The following is a 14,184-nucleotide window of genomic DNA, read 5'->3' on the forward strand; positions in this document are numbered from 1 at the left end:
AAAAAAAACCTCAAGATAATTCAGCAAGGAAGGGATTCTCTCACACTTTTTTGGTGGGGAATTGAACCCAGACCTCTTTTTTTTTTTTTTTTTTTTTTTAAAGTTTTGAAGCAGGATCTCACTAGGTTGCTGAATCTCAATATATTGCTCAGGCTGTCCTCCAATTTATGATTGTCCTGTCTCAGCCCCCCAAGCACTGGGATTATACGAGTATGCCAACACACCTGGCTTCTCTTATACTTTTTATGTTTTCCTATGATACTTGTCAGAGTATTAGAGACACCTGAGGTCTTTAAAAAAAAAAAAATACTTGTTTTGACAGTATACCATGTTCCCTGAAGCTTTCCATAAGCAAAAAAGAAAAAAAAAAGAAAAACAACAAACACAAACCACCACCACTGCCAAGCAAAACCAGCCCAGCTTTAAACAAATATGGCTTCTGACAGTTTAAGTATAAATAATAACTTGATTCTCTAATAAATGCCTTTAAAACAGAAGGTATTCTAGGCGTAACTATAGCAAAATGATTTTACTTGTAGGTTCTTAGTATAAGAATATGTCCTTCTGAATATTAACTAGGATTCTTTTTAAAAGTTGAAAACTGTTGGGCATGGCAGCACACACTTGTAATCCCCGCGCTTGGGAGGTGGAGAGAGGAGGATCTCACTGGCTTAAGAGACCCTGTTTCCAAATAAAATACAAAATAGGTCTGGGAATGTAGCCCAGAGGTAGAAGGACCCTGGATTCCATCCTCAGTACCACCCAAAAAAAAAAAAAAAAAGTGGAAAACTTGTTGGCATGGTAGCTCGTACCTGTAATCCCAGTACTTGGAAGGTTGAGATAGGAGGATTGCAGATTTGAGGACAGCCTCAGCAATTTAGTGAAACCCATAGCAACCTAGCAAGACCCTGTTTCAAAACAAAAAAATAAATGAAACCCACTGCTGGTTGCTGGTTTTACTTTGTATGTATAATTTTAAATTTCAAAAGTAAGTTACAAGATTTTTATATTTTTTTGGTGGCCTGGAGATTGAACCTAGGGGCATTACACCTCTGAGCTATATCCTGAGCCCTATTTTATTTTTTTACTTTTAAACAGGGTCTCACTAGGTTGATGAGAATTTCACTACTTGCTGAGGCTATTCTCCAACCTGTGATTCTTTTGTCTTACCCTCCCAAGTACTTGGATTTATAGCATGCACCACCATGCCTGGCTGTATTTAAAATTTATTTTAAAGTAAATGAAATTATAATATCAGAAAAGAATTATGTCTATTAATAGCTTCAAAAGCATCTTCAGTCTTCTGTGAAGGGCTATTATTTGAATTACAAGTCATCAAATTTGTTTGGTACCACTGGTTAAAAAACAAATATAACCTCGCCAGGCCTGGTGGCACATACATGTAATCCCATTATTTGGAGGCGGAGACTGGAGGATCGTGGTTCACGAACATCCTCAGCTACTTAGCAAGGCCCTTCACAACTCAGTGAGACTCTGCTTCAAAAATAAAAAAAGACTAAGCCGGGCATGGTGGTGCACGCTTGTAATCCCCACACTTGGGAGGCTGAGATAGGGGGATCACACAGGTTAGAAGCCAGTCTCAGTTACTGAGTGAAGCTCTCAGCAACTTAGTGAGACCCTATTTCCAAATAAAATATAAAATAAAATAGGTCTGGGAGTGTAACCTGGAGATAGCCTCTGGGTTCCACCCCCAGTACCATCAAAAAAATAAAAATAAATAAATAAATAAATAAAAATAAATTTAAAAAGACTAAAAGAGTAGGGCTGGGGGTATAGCTCGGAGGTAGAATGCCCCTGGGTTCCATCCCAGTACTGTTAAAAAAAAAAAAAAAATATATATATATATATATATATATATATATATCACCTAAAAATGTATTTTATACATTTAATGTACATGCTCAAAAAAAGTCTCTGAATGAGTATCTACTTTCTCATTCACAAAGTCAATTCAAATAATTCTAAAGTTCTAAAAAACAAAACACAAGAAAAATGCTCACTCTTAGTTTTATCCCTTAATAAAAAGAATTCACCACAGGACCAAAGGTCACTTCACTTGTCCAAATTTCCTGACAGAAGGCCAATGATACAGACATATACACATCTTTTTAACATTTCCCAAAGCATTTAAAAGTAGATAATACATTATCACCTGGATTCATAAATCTTTTGCATACATACACTGTACAAAGAAGCCTTAAGATCTTGCTCTTGTAGTTAGGAAGATCAGCTTCCAAAACACCAGCTAAGCTTTCTAAGTTGCTCTCCAAAGAGCAGGCACTCTGTAGAGGAAACCACATTAAGATACGTCAAGTACTCACAATTGGTGGATTAAAATAAAATTGTGTAAATGACTATAAAAAGTTTAGGGTCTTATATGCATAAGACACTATGACAAAGTTGGTACAAATCAATCCAGATGGCTACTGTTCTTCAGAAACCCACGAAAGAGACCGAATAAAACCCTGAAGCAGCTTAAGCCGGGTGTGGTGGCGCAAGCGTAATCCCAGCATTTTAGAGGCTGTGGCCAGAGGATGGCGGTTCGCAGACAGCCTCAGCTACTTAGGCCCTCTGCAACTTAGTGAGACCCTGTTTCAAAATAAAGAATAAAAAATAGGGCATTAGAAATAGGAGGATATCATTCTATTCTGTTTTTTTAACTATATTAGTGTTTGACTCTGGGTAAATTACCTGCTATCTAGGTCTGGTTTAGGTTTATACACTAAGAGGTCCATTCCGTTCCCTTCTAACACTCATATACAAAAACTACTAATCACTAAAATCTCAATTATCTGCATCTCAACGGTTTCAACATGCAATCTGGAGTATGGATGCATGGCAATACAAGCTTTACCTAAAACTACGAATACCTAGTTTTCAGCTGCAGATATTAATCAAAGCACTGTCAATCCAACCCTAAACTCATTGCAGTCTGTGCCTATCCTGGTGCATACCTTTTCTCCTACTTTGCATATTAAAGATTCCAAACGATCCTCAGTCTCATTTGCATCAGAAGTCTTTCTCCTTTTGTGAGGCTGTCCACCTATTTAAGCAACATAAAAAAAATTAGCATTACATGATTTTAACATTCATACATGATGAATCTGCGATAACAAATTCTACCTCAGACTTTTAAGCATTAATTTCTTTTCTATGAGGCTCTACTTTTGTTCTGACACAGAGAAGCTCTTAAATGATCCTTCATTTCTGACTAGGCTACAGTAAGCAAGCCTCTATTTCCAGTGCTACCACAATTACTTCTGGAGGCATTATTTATGTAAAAATTTGTGTGACAAGTGCGGCTGGGCTTATGCAATGCAGGAGCCCTGTCTATTTCTGTGTACATGTTAGAATGGCACCAACAACATGCAAGCTAACCTGACTCATTTTTTTAAAGTATCAAAGAATCTTAATATACAAAAAATCCTCCCATTCTAAAATCATTACCAATGAGCTGTGCTTTTGATCACTAAAGCGAATGAAGGAGAACTGAAGTGAATGAATCACCTCAAGCTCCGGGTGGACTCTTGTTCAGACATTCCATTGCTGTTGATGATTTCTTACCACTGGCTTAAAATCTTAACACACCCACCTTAAATTCTTTCATGGTTTTAAAAATTAAAACAGTAGTATTAAGTATGAACATGATGTTGGTACACAATATCAGCTAATCTATAATTTAATTTTCAATTTTCAGCAATGATATTAGGATAGTATGTGGGCAAGAAAGCAATAGTCTGTGTGCTGATAATCCATCTTAATGAAACTACAGTTCATTCGCTATTATGTAATTAGAATTACATAATAACAAGTTACATATAACTTCAAATTTTTTTATAGAACTGAACTTACTTGCTTCTGGAATATCTGACTTAAAATGTATGGTGTCTTTCAGCAGCTGGTAATTCTGTTTGGGACAAGAAAAGTCTCTTCAATCTCCAGGCCCATCCTAATTTTATATGGATATATTGTATTACTTCTACTCTTATTAGGCCATGCTTGTAATCCCCTAGTTTAGGAGGCTGAAACAGGAGGATCACGCAGGTTCGAAGCCAGTCTCAGCTGGCTTAAGAGACCCTGTTTCCAAATAAAATATAAAATAGGTCTGAGAGTGTAGCCCGGAGGTAGAAGGCCTCTGGGTTCCATCCCCAGTACCACTAAAAAGAAAAGATTAAAAAAAAAAAAAAACAGAATTAGATGTACAATGAAGAAAGAGAAACTTTGGATCCACAGAGTAGAAAACAAAATCCACCCCTATAAAAGAAAAATGTAAATAGAAAAAAACCCAACAAGGTAAAAGAGAAAAGTAATGTATCCTGACCCTGAAGATTAAAGCAGAGGTAACCACCACTTCTGACACAAAGTATATTCTCCCTCAATACAACAAACTCCTTCACTTCTACTTATTTTTTTCCTCTAGTCAAAAAATAAGTCACAACCTAAATTGACCTAACTCTAAGTAGCTTAAATGGGGCGATAGAGCTTTTGGCTAAGATTCTGAACAATTTAAATCTCTTAACAGAACAAAAGAACGTCTTTAACACCTATAGTGTATTCTACAATAACTAAAAAAATTTAGAGATGTTTTTAAGGGTCTAAGCAATGAATTAGATTTTGCATTGGCCACACATACTACTTTCTGTTTAGGATTTCCCTTTCCTTGTTTAAAATTGGCTACTATATAAGCTAGTCTCCTAATCCTGTCTCCATGAATCTTGAATATAAAAACATTTTAAATCGTCCTATATGGTCTAACTCTGCTATTGCCCACAACTTCTGCCCCACTCATTCTGTTCCAGCAACACTGGCCTTTCTGCTGTTTGGTGAACATGACTGGAACACTAACTATAAGGTCCTTCCTTGCACTGGTATTCCTTTTGTCTGTACCACTGTTTTTCCATATGTAGTCATATGGCTTGTTGCAATATGTCCTGAAGGTCCTTGATCCCATCCTCAGTAAGGCCTTCCTTGACCAACTTCTCCCTCACAGCAGTCTCTGTGCCCTTTACTTGACTTTATTTTCTTCATAGTACTTGTGATCTTACGATATACTATACTTGTGTGTGTGTGTCTCCATACTGGAAACACCTTTTTATTGTCTACTGCCATATAGACTTCAATTTTATTGTCTACTGCCATATAGATTTCCTAGAACAATTATCACCCCTCTCCCCAAATACCAAAATCTGAAGATAAACAAGTCTCATAAAAAAAAAAAAAAATAGCATGGTGAGACTTCCGGGAAGATGGCGACCGAGAAAAGCGGGGCTTAAGAGCCCCGCTAACAACCAATCTCCATTACCACAAAATCAGCACCTTTCACAGCCAGAAAACACCATCACCAGAGAAACAAAAAAATCACCAGGCTCCAGAGAGAAAGCAGACTGAGAACAGAGCTCAGAGCCACAGAGGAGATACACCGGCCTCACGCCTGAGGACGCGGCAGCAGCGCCATACTGCCGGCGGCCATGGAGAATTCACCGGATGGCTACAGCAAGCCGAGGTGAGCCGCTGTGGAACAGCCAGGCGGGATTTTTCAGCGCAGGGAACATCTAAAGCTCCCAGTGGCTGAGCTCAGCACACGCTGCAAGGACTCAGAGTGGAATTCAAAACCAAGAAGAAATAAGCCAGCCTCACAGCCGAGGGCGTGGCAGCAGCGCCATATTGCCACCAGCAGCAGCAGCAGCAGCGAATTCAACGAGTCCAGTACAGCTACATCTGCAAACTCAAGAACAGCGAGTCAAATTGCGGGCCACAGAGGAGAAATCCCAGTACTGTACTTCCTGGGACTTGACCCAGTGGGGGAGTGGCAGTGGCAGAGATATCACACCATAGGAGAACGTGCAACCTGGCACCCCCCATAGTTTAAAGCAGCCTCTATCGACTCCCTGGGTCGGAGACTCTGTGATACAATCCAGTAAAGGAGTAGTGGGGTCTGAGATACTACAGACTCGAGATCCAGAGCACCTTAAGTGAAGTCGTAGGGACCCAAGGGAAGAACCCAGAGAAGGCACAAACTTCCAAAATCATGGGAAAGAGGAATAACACTGGAGCAATGAATGCCCACAACCCCACAACATCAGAACCCGATAAAACAGAAAATCAGAGATTTCTAGAAGATCAAATCAGGAAAATAACTGTAGAAATAATAGAGGTGCTTCGAAAAGAACTCAGAGAGAGCCAAAAAGAGAAAAAGGATGCAATTAATGAAGTAAAGGCCTCAATTCAAAGCACAAACAACCGATTAGACCACATGGAGAACAGAATCTCGCTCTTAGAAGATGAACATTCCAAAAATGAACGCATAGTTTCTAATCTAGAAAAAAATATCCAACAGCAGGAATCTGACATTGAAGAAATATGGGCCCATTTTAAGAGAACTAACCTAAGAATCATTGGAATAGAGGAGGGAAAAGAAAGTGATACCAAAGGGATCAACAATCTCTTCAAGGAAGTAATAGCAGAAAATTTTCCAGACATAGAGCAAGAGGTTGATACACAGATCCAGGAAACTTACAGAACTCCCTTTAGACAGGATCGGAGAAGAGGATCCCCACGCCACGTAATTGTCAAAATGACCAATGTGGAAGCCAAGCAGAGAATCTTAAAGGCAACAAAAACAAAGGGCCAAGTGACATTCAGAGGCAAACCAATTAGAATCACTCCAGACTTCCCAAACCAAGTCATGAGAGCCAGAAGGGCTTGGAGTAACATATTCCAAACTCTGAAAGAAAACAACTTCCAGCCAAAAATTTCCTACCCAGCAAAACTTTCTATCAAATTAGATGGAAAAATAAGAAGCTTCCACGAAACACAGAAACTGAAGGAATTTATGTCTTCAAAACCAGTGCTAAAGAAAATACTCAAAGAGATTAACTACAAAGAAGAAATAGGTAACACACACCAGAACCAGAGAAACAAGATTTTCCATCCAACAGACAACTAAGATTGGTTATCTGTGGAGATTCATTATTTATGTTAGTCTTTTACCTATCTCTAAATGGTATTGTTTGCCTTTATTGTTGTTAATTTTTAGGATTTCTAGTTGGAATATTAATATACCTTCAGATATAGCATTTGGAAATATTTTATCCAATTCTAATAGTAACTTTTAACTCTGTTTACATTGTCTTTGGATATACAATATTTTTTATTTTTTAGGGAGTTTGTATACTCTTCTGTTGCCTGTGCCATTGAAATCATATCCAAGAAATCACTGCCAATTTCAATGTTGTGAGGTTTTATGACCCAGATTTTCTTCTAAAAGTTTATAGTCTTAAGATTTATATTTAGGTCTTTTATCTATTTTGAGTTAATACTTGTATATGGGATTAGGTAAGGGTCCAATTTTATTCTTTTCCATGTAATTATTATTTTTCAACAATATTTAGTTAAAAGATCATTATTTCCACCACCAAATGTTCGTGGAAACCTTGTCAAAAATAACTTGATAATATAGGGAAGAATTTAGCTCTAGGCTTGTATTTAACTCCAATGGTTTATATATATGCCTTTAGAACAGTACTACACTGTTTCAATTATTGTAGCTTTATATGGTTTGAAATCAGAAAATATATATCTTCTAGCTTTGTTCTTTTTCAAGATCGTTTTGGGTATCTAGAATCCATATTTCATATTAGGATAGATTTTTTTCTGAAAAATAAATATATAAATATATGATAGTTTCACCTAAAAAAATAGAAAAAAAATATTCTCTGGTAAGAAAGAAAGCAAAAAGAAATATTGAAATGTTATCTTTAAGTCATCAAAAGCTTGGTATCAGACAAATGAAACTGTTATGTGAGATTATCTTTTTTTTTTTGGTGGTACTGGGGTTCCTGGAAGCCCTTCTACCTCCGGGATACACTCCCACGGGCTACACTCCCAGACCTATTTTATATTTTTTATTTGGAAACAGGGTCTCTTAAGCCAGCGCGGCTGGCTCCGAACCAGCGCCATCCTCCTGTCTCCGCCTCCTAAGCGCGGGGATTACAAGCGTGCGCCACCACGCCCGGCCCGAGATTATCATTTTTAATTTTGGATAAATTGCTATAATACTAGATGTCAACCACTAAGCCAAGCATTGGAAGGAAGGATGGGGAGGGAATGGGGTGGGGATCGGGTGGGGGTTGACTGGGCGATGTGTGCATGTATGTCTACAAAAGTTTGTATCCCACTATGATGTATGAATACAGTGCACCAATAAAACAAATAAATTAATTTAAAAAACTAGCATGGTATTTGCACATAACCTATGTACCAGGATACTTCATAATATTTAAGCTTCTTTCTCTTTTTTTAAAAAAATTAGATGTCTAAAAGCATCCAGAATTGATTTAAATCTGTTTAGAGTAAACCTTAGCTGATTACTACTCAAATTATAGCAATTTATAGAAATTCCAGATTTTTAAGGAACTATAAACTGCCTCTCTGAGCCGGGCGTGGTGGCGCACGCTTGTAATCCCCACGCTTGGGAGGCCGAGACAGGAGGATCGCGCAGGTTCGAAGCCAGCCTCAGCTACTGAGTGAGGCTCTCAGCAACTTATTCACCATAGTAAACTTTGCTTAGGGAATGCCTTATTTTCCATCTTTATCTTATTTACTCTGAGGTTCTTTTAAGCCTGAGTAGACAGTGATTTAGCTGCCAGCTGGAGTATAAAGGAAGCCAACTCGAAGTTACGCAAGCCTCCTAATAACCAAAGCAAAAGTTATCTTTCCACATAGTCATACTCCAGTTTTCCAGATTGCACTCTAGTGAGTTTCATTTCACTTGCCCTAGAAGAGAGATGGACAAGTGGGTAGAGGAAACAAAGCAAAAGATGAGCAAAGAAAATGGGGAGAAGAAATGACTTGAATTCTTTGAAACTCAGTGGCAACTTCAATCAAGTAAGTTTTTGATTAGTCATAAACCAAGCATGCAAAAACTGTATTGTATGCCCCGTATAGGTTATACAAGAAGCCTCCTGTGCTCAAAATCAAAGCATGCAGTGCAATTATACCATGGTGATGGAGAGCCCCAGACTTGCTCATATTGGTGTGCCTGGGCACTCACAGCTGTGTCTCCATAGACTTGCTCATATTGGTGTGCCTGGGCACTCACAGCTGTGTCTCCATGTTAATGACATGGTTAGATGAGGAGACCTAACTAGAATACTCTCTCGAGCCAGGCACCAGGAGAAATCTGGTATTAAATGGCTAAAACTAAATACAGGTGACTCTGCTCCCATCCCTAACTTCCTCAACATTTCAGGAGAAAAATGTTAGTGGAGAAAACTTAGTTTAAAATTTGTTTTGTTTTACTTTACTTTGTTGACATGTGCCAGTGTTAAAACATTAAATGGTCAACAACCATCGTGAACCATTTGTTATGTGTTTTATCTCATTTAATCCTCACAGAAACCAGAAGGGCTAAATGTCATTACTTCTATATTAGGGATTAAGGTAAAATAATACACCTGGGCAAGATCACAGAGTAAATAAATAGTAGGGCTTGGCTTTGAACCTCAATCCTCTGCTTCCAAAGTCTGCCCTCAAGCATTTCCAAACTCGATTCAAGGAACAATACACTAAGCCATAGATTCTCACAATTAGCTTATCCCCCTCTTTTCCGGGAAAAAAAAAAAAATTACTAAGCGCCCCTGCCTCCTTATTTTTAGTCAATAGCCCGCTAAGTGCACTGGAAACTACTACTGCCCCCCACAGCTGTCCAGCACCCCCCCCACTACCCTCTAGGGGCGCTAACTGTAACAACAGGATTACTCTCAGCTTCATTCTTTTATATATGAATGCATTATTGACTGATTTTAATGCTTATGTGTACACTAAGCACTTTTTCTATTTAAACTAGCAAAATCATTCTTAGTTTTTGTGATGGCAACACCATAACGTCCATGAACACAACTGTTCAAAAGGACACTAAAGCCCCTGGCCTTTTTAGTTGGTTTTCCAGCACTTTTTTTCTTACACTGAGAGAAATGACAAACTTCCCTGCAGCTTGAAAAGGGCAAACCGATGTATGGCTGGTAGGAAATACAGTTCAGACTGCAATTCCTCAGACATATGCCAAGGCTTTGTTCTTTTCTTCCAGTAAAGTTTTCTAAAGAACGCTTCTCAGGTGCAGCTTTGAGGATTAAAACGAAACACTGGGGTCGGTGGGTCCCCATCACTGACCCTAGAAGCCGGAGTACGGGCACAGGTGCAGTTCTCTGCTCAGCGGTGCAGGCCCAGATCCTGGGGCGTCCTTAGAGACCAACAGTCTGTCCACCAGGTTCCCCAAACCTCTTTTCCCAGGGCTAACGGTGCTGGGGCCGCGCGGAAGGATGCTCTCGGGAGCCGCCCGGCCCCATGGCACTCGCTGGGCCACCGGTTCCCTGCGAGGCTCCCCGAAGGAGGGCTTCCCGCCTCTTCCCTCGAGACCAGACTCAAGGACCAAAGAAGCCCAACTCGGTTTCCAGCAGCTCGACCCCGGATGCCCGGCCAAGAGCACTCACCGTCGTTCTCGTCGCTGTGCCGCCGCCGTGACATGCTGCCGCCGGTGCGCGGTGGAGCCTAGACGCCGGGAGGGAAGCGCCGCAGAACTGTCGGGCCGCCGGCAGCAAGAGGACAGCGGGGAGGCCGCCGGGGAGGCCGCCGGGGAGGCGCGGAGCCGGCGTGCAGACTCACCGGGCCGCGAGCACGACCCGCACGCAGCCGCCCCCTCGGGCTTTCTGCGCTGCCGGCGGCTTCCTCCTCCCGCCTTCGCTCGGTGTCCTTCCGGCGCCACGCGGAAGGCGCCGGCGTTCAGCCAGTCAGAGACCGCCGGCCGCGAGCCGGCCGCGAGACCAGAGACTCAGAGGCCGATGGGTCCCCGCCTCGGCTTCGGGCCCGCCCACGAGCTCCTCCGGGCTCCTCCGCCACGCCTCCGGGCCCCAGCGCTCTCCCAGCGGCCCCTGCGCCGACGCCTGCGAAGACTTCCGGGGCGCGGTGACGCCACGAGCGCTCAGCCTACGCACACGCGCGGCGGGGGTGCTTGGAGGCCCGGGAGCGGCGACCCTCGCTAGGCGGAGGCAGTTCGCGGAGGAGACCTAAGAGAGGCTCTGGCTGGCCCGGTGGGTACGTGCTCATCTTACTCCCACCTGCCGGATTGTGCTGCCTTGGGAGAGCTGGTGGGGAGGTTGGGGCAGGCCCTGGTATGGCTCAAGCCACACCCTGGGGTGTACGTACCTGCCCCACCGCCAGCCTGCTTCGCTGGTGGTCTGCCTTTCTCTGAGCTGATTAAGAAACAAATGATTGTTTCAGTAATTTGTTTCCAGCGGTTGTTGGGTTCCTATTTATGTATACAGTACATGAACGTCCCCTGCCCTGATGTGTTTGTTGAGCACCACACTGCCTTGTACATGGTCATCTGAAGTTTCACTCTCCTGGCCGAAACTCTTCTTCCCTCAGTCTTTTCCAGCTCAATAAATGGCATCATCTTTCGGTTGCTTAATCAAATAATGCTGGGAAGAGTAATTCTTAGGCCCTTCACTTCCTACATAACCATTTATCCGTAAACGCTACCAGCTGTATTTTCAAAGCAAGCCCATAATCAGACCTTGTTATTCCTTTGTTTAAGGCTCTCCATCGACAGTTGCGAACTGTAAACTGTGGCCTGCAGGGCTCTGACTCCATCACTGTTCTCCGAACACTCTGTGCCTCTTCCTCCGATAAGTCAAGCCTGTTCCCATTTTAGAATTTTGTAGTCATTATTTCTTGTATCTGAAGGTCTCCAAATCTGTATGTCCGATTCGTCGCCAAAGAAGTTTCAGCTAAACAATGAGGTCTTTATTGCATTTCTCTGACTATTCACTGTGTAATTTTATTCATCAAGTATCGGACTGTGATAACTTTTAACACCTATGCACTAGGCAGTGGTCTAGATGCTGAGGATGGAAAGGTGAACAAAGCAAAAACCCTGCTCTCTTGGAGGTGATGTTCTAAATAACCCATTAATGGGCACAAGTAGGGCAATCTCAGGTTCATGAGCAAAGGGAGAGTAGTGGCAAATGAGATAGTTACTTTTCTGGTTCCTATAGGAAGAAGCTACTGCAGTCGTTTGGCTGTTGAAGTAATTTACACAAAAATGTTAGGAGTTTGAACTGGGGTGATAGTGAAAGTGGACCAAAGAAGCCTGTTTTTTGTCGTCCCCCCCCCCCACTTAGAACCCAGAGGCATTATACCTCTGAGCAACACCCCAGCCCTACTTTTTTTTTTATTTTGAAACAGGTTCTCACTGAGTAGCAAAGGGCCTCACTAAATAGCTGAGGCTGTCTGCGAACCATGATCCTCCTGTCTCAGCCTCCCAAATGATGGGATTACAAATACGTGCTACCACGCCCCGCTTGAGGCCTGTATTTCAAAAGCAAAGCTGATAGGATTTTCTGAAGAGCTTGATAATTATGTGAGAAAAATCAGGGTCAAGAATCATCCCACCACCTCATGAAAATTAGGAGAAAGACCAGTGAAAGTGAATCAGAGTAGAGGGGAGAGGAGGTACCAGGAAGGAGAGAGACCAAATAATGTTATGTGCATATGCAAAGGTATCATTGGATCTCACTATCATGTACAAATACAAGCACCAATAATTTTTAAAAAATAATAATACCGGTTTTTTTCTGAGCAACTGAAGAACAGAATTGTGTTTTAGAGAGATAAGGAAGATTAAAGAAGAGCACATTTGGTTTGGAGGGAGCACAATAAGAGTTTGGCTTTTGAACATTCATCTTTGAAACAGAAGCTAGCCGTTGGAGATATGATATTGTAGTTGAAGAGAGGCCCAGGTGGAACTGAGTGTGGTGGTACAAGTCTGTAATCCCAGTACTGGGGAGGCTGAGACAGGAGGATTACAGTTTTGCAGCCAGCTTTAGCAATGTAGTGAGGCCCTCTGCAACTTAGTGAGACCCTACTTCAGAAAAAAAAGAATAAGCCAGGTGTGGTGGTACACGCCTGTAATCCCAGTACTTGGGAGGCTGAAACAGGAGGATCAGGATTCACGGCCTTAGTGAGGCCCTCCGCAACTTAGTGAGACCCTGTTTCAAAATAAAGAATAAAAAATTGTGCGGGGTATGTATCTTGGAGGTAGAATGCCCCTGGGCTCAATCCTCAGTACCACAAAATACATTAAAAATAAATAAATAAAAATAAAAAAGAATAAAATAGAGCTGGGGGTATCGCTCATAAAATAGAGCTGGGGGTATCGCTCAAAGGTAAAATGCCCCAATATTTGTGTGTGTGTAATATTGGGGGTGCCTGAGTTCCATCCCCAATATTACACACAAAGGGGGGGGGGTCCAGGTGGGAGATACAAATTTCAAGTCATTTAGTGTATAGTATTCTAAACACAATGTTTCATTTATGTTTGTTTCCCTTTTTTGTTTTTCATGAAAGTTTCAAGTGTTTACAGAAGTAGGAAAAACTGTATAAAGAACCCTCATGTACTCATCACCCTGCTTCAGTAATTAGCAACACTTGGCCAATCTGATTTCACCTATGTTACTTTTCCCTTCTCTAGTTATTTTGAAGCAAATACAGTGCTTTATATCCTTGGGAGTAGGTGAGGTCACCTATGTGTTACATGTAATAAGAAAGTTCATCCTTTAGAGTTTAGAGATGGTCAGGAGAGTCCAGCAAGGGGAATGGAGAAGCAGTGGCTTTGATTGTTATCTAATATTTTCATGTTTTTATTACGTGTTCACATTTTTAGTGTCTTCCCTTACTAGCACATAAGCACAAAAGAGCAGGAACACCAGCCATTTAATTCAGAGCTGCATCCCCAGTACTAGTCTATGTGCCAGTCACATAGAAGAGGTTCCACAAAGAATAGTTCTAACCCAGAAGTACAGTGAGGCGAGACTGGAAGACGATTCCGAGGGAGGGAGGTCCTACTGGAGTGGGGGGAAAGGCAAGCGTGGAGAGCCAAAGGCAGGAGAGCGCACGGCTGGTCTTGGGACTAGGCACCATCCAGAGGGATCTAGAGTATGTGATGTGGGCATTGCCCCAGGCGAGCCTAGGGTGATAGAGGAACTAAGTACTTCAGGATTTTAGAAGGACTGGCAGAGGAGACGTGGTAGAAGAGAAAGTAAGGAGAACAAAGCAGTGGAGGGCGTCAAAGCTAGCACAGACCACTTGAACTCTTAGGTTTTAGAT

The 14,184-nt window shown here is 41.8% G+C and overlaps 1 protein-coding gene across 1 annotated transcript in view; it reads right to left on the bottom strand.

The window, feature by feature from the left end:
* Positions 1-10,545, bottom strand: part of NCBP1 (nuclear cap binding protein subunit 1) — a gene marked incomplete at both ends in the record, with an annotated part of 46,542 nt that extends 35,997 nt beyond the window's left edge. Inside the window, 3 exons of the mRNA XM_080708925.1 lie at positions 2,203-2,303; positions 2,976-3,064; positions 10,512-10,545. Of these exons, the coding sequence (XP_080565051.1) occupies positions 2,203-2,303; positions 2,976-3,064; positions 10,512-10,545 (224 nt within the window). The remainder of the gene's footprint in view (positions 1-2,202; positions 2,304-2,975; positions 3,065-10,511) is intronic.
* Between the last annotated feature and the right edge of the window lie 3,639 nt (positions 10,546-14,184).

The sequence above is a fragment of the Muscardinus avellanarius genome, assembly GCF_963383645.1.
Source record: "Muscardinus avellanarius genome assembly, chromosome: 13".
NCBI lineage: Eukaryota > Metazoa > Chordata > Mammalia > Rodentia > Gliridae > Muscardinus > Muscardinus avellanarius.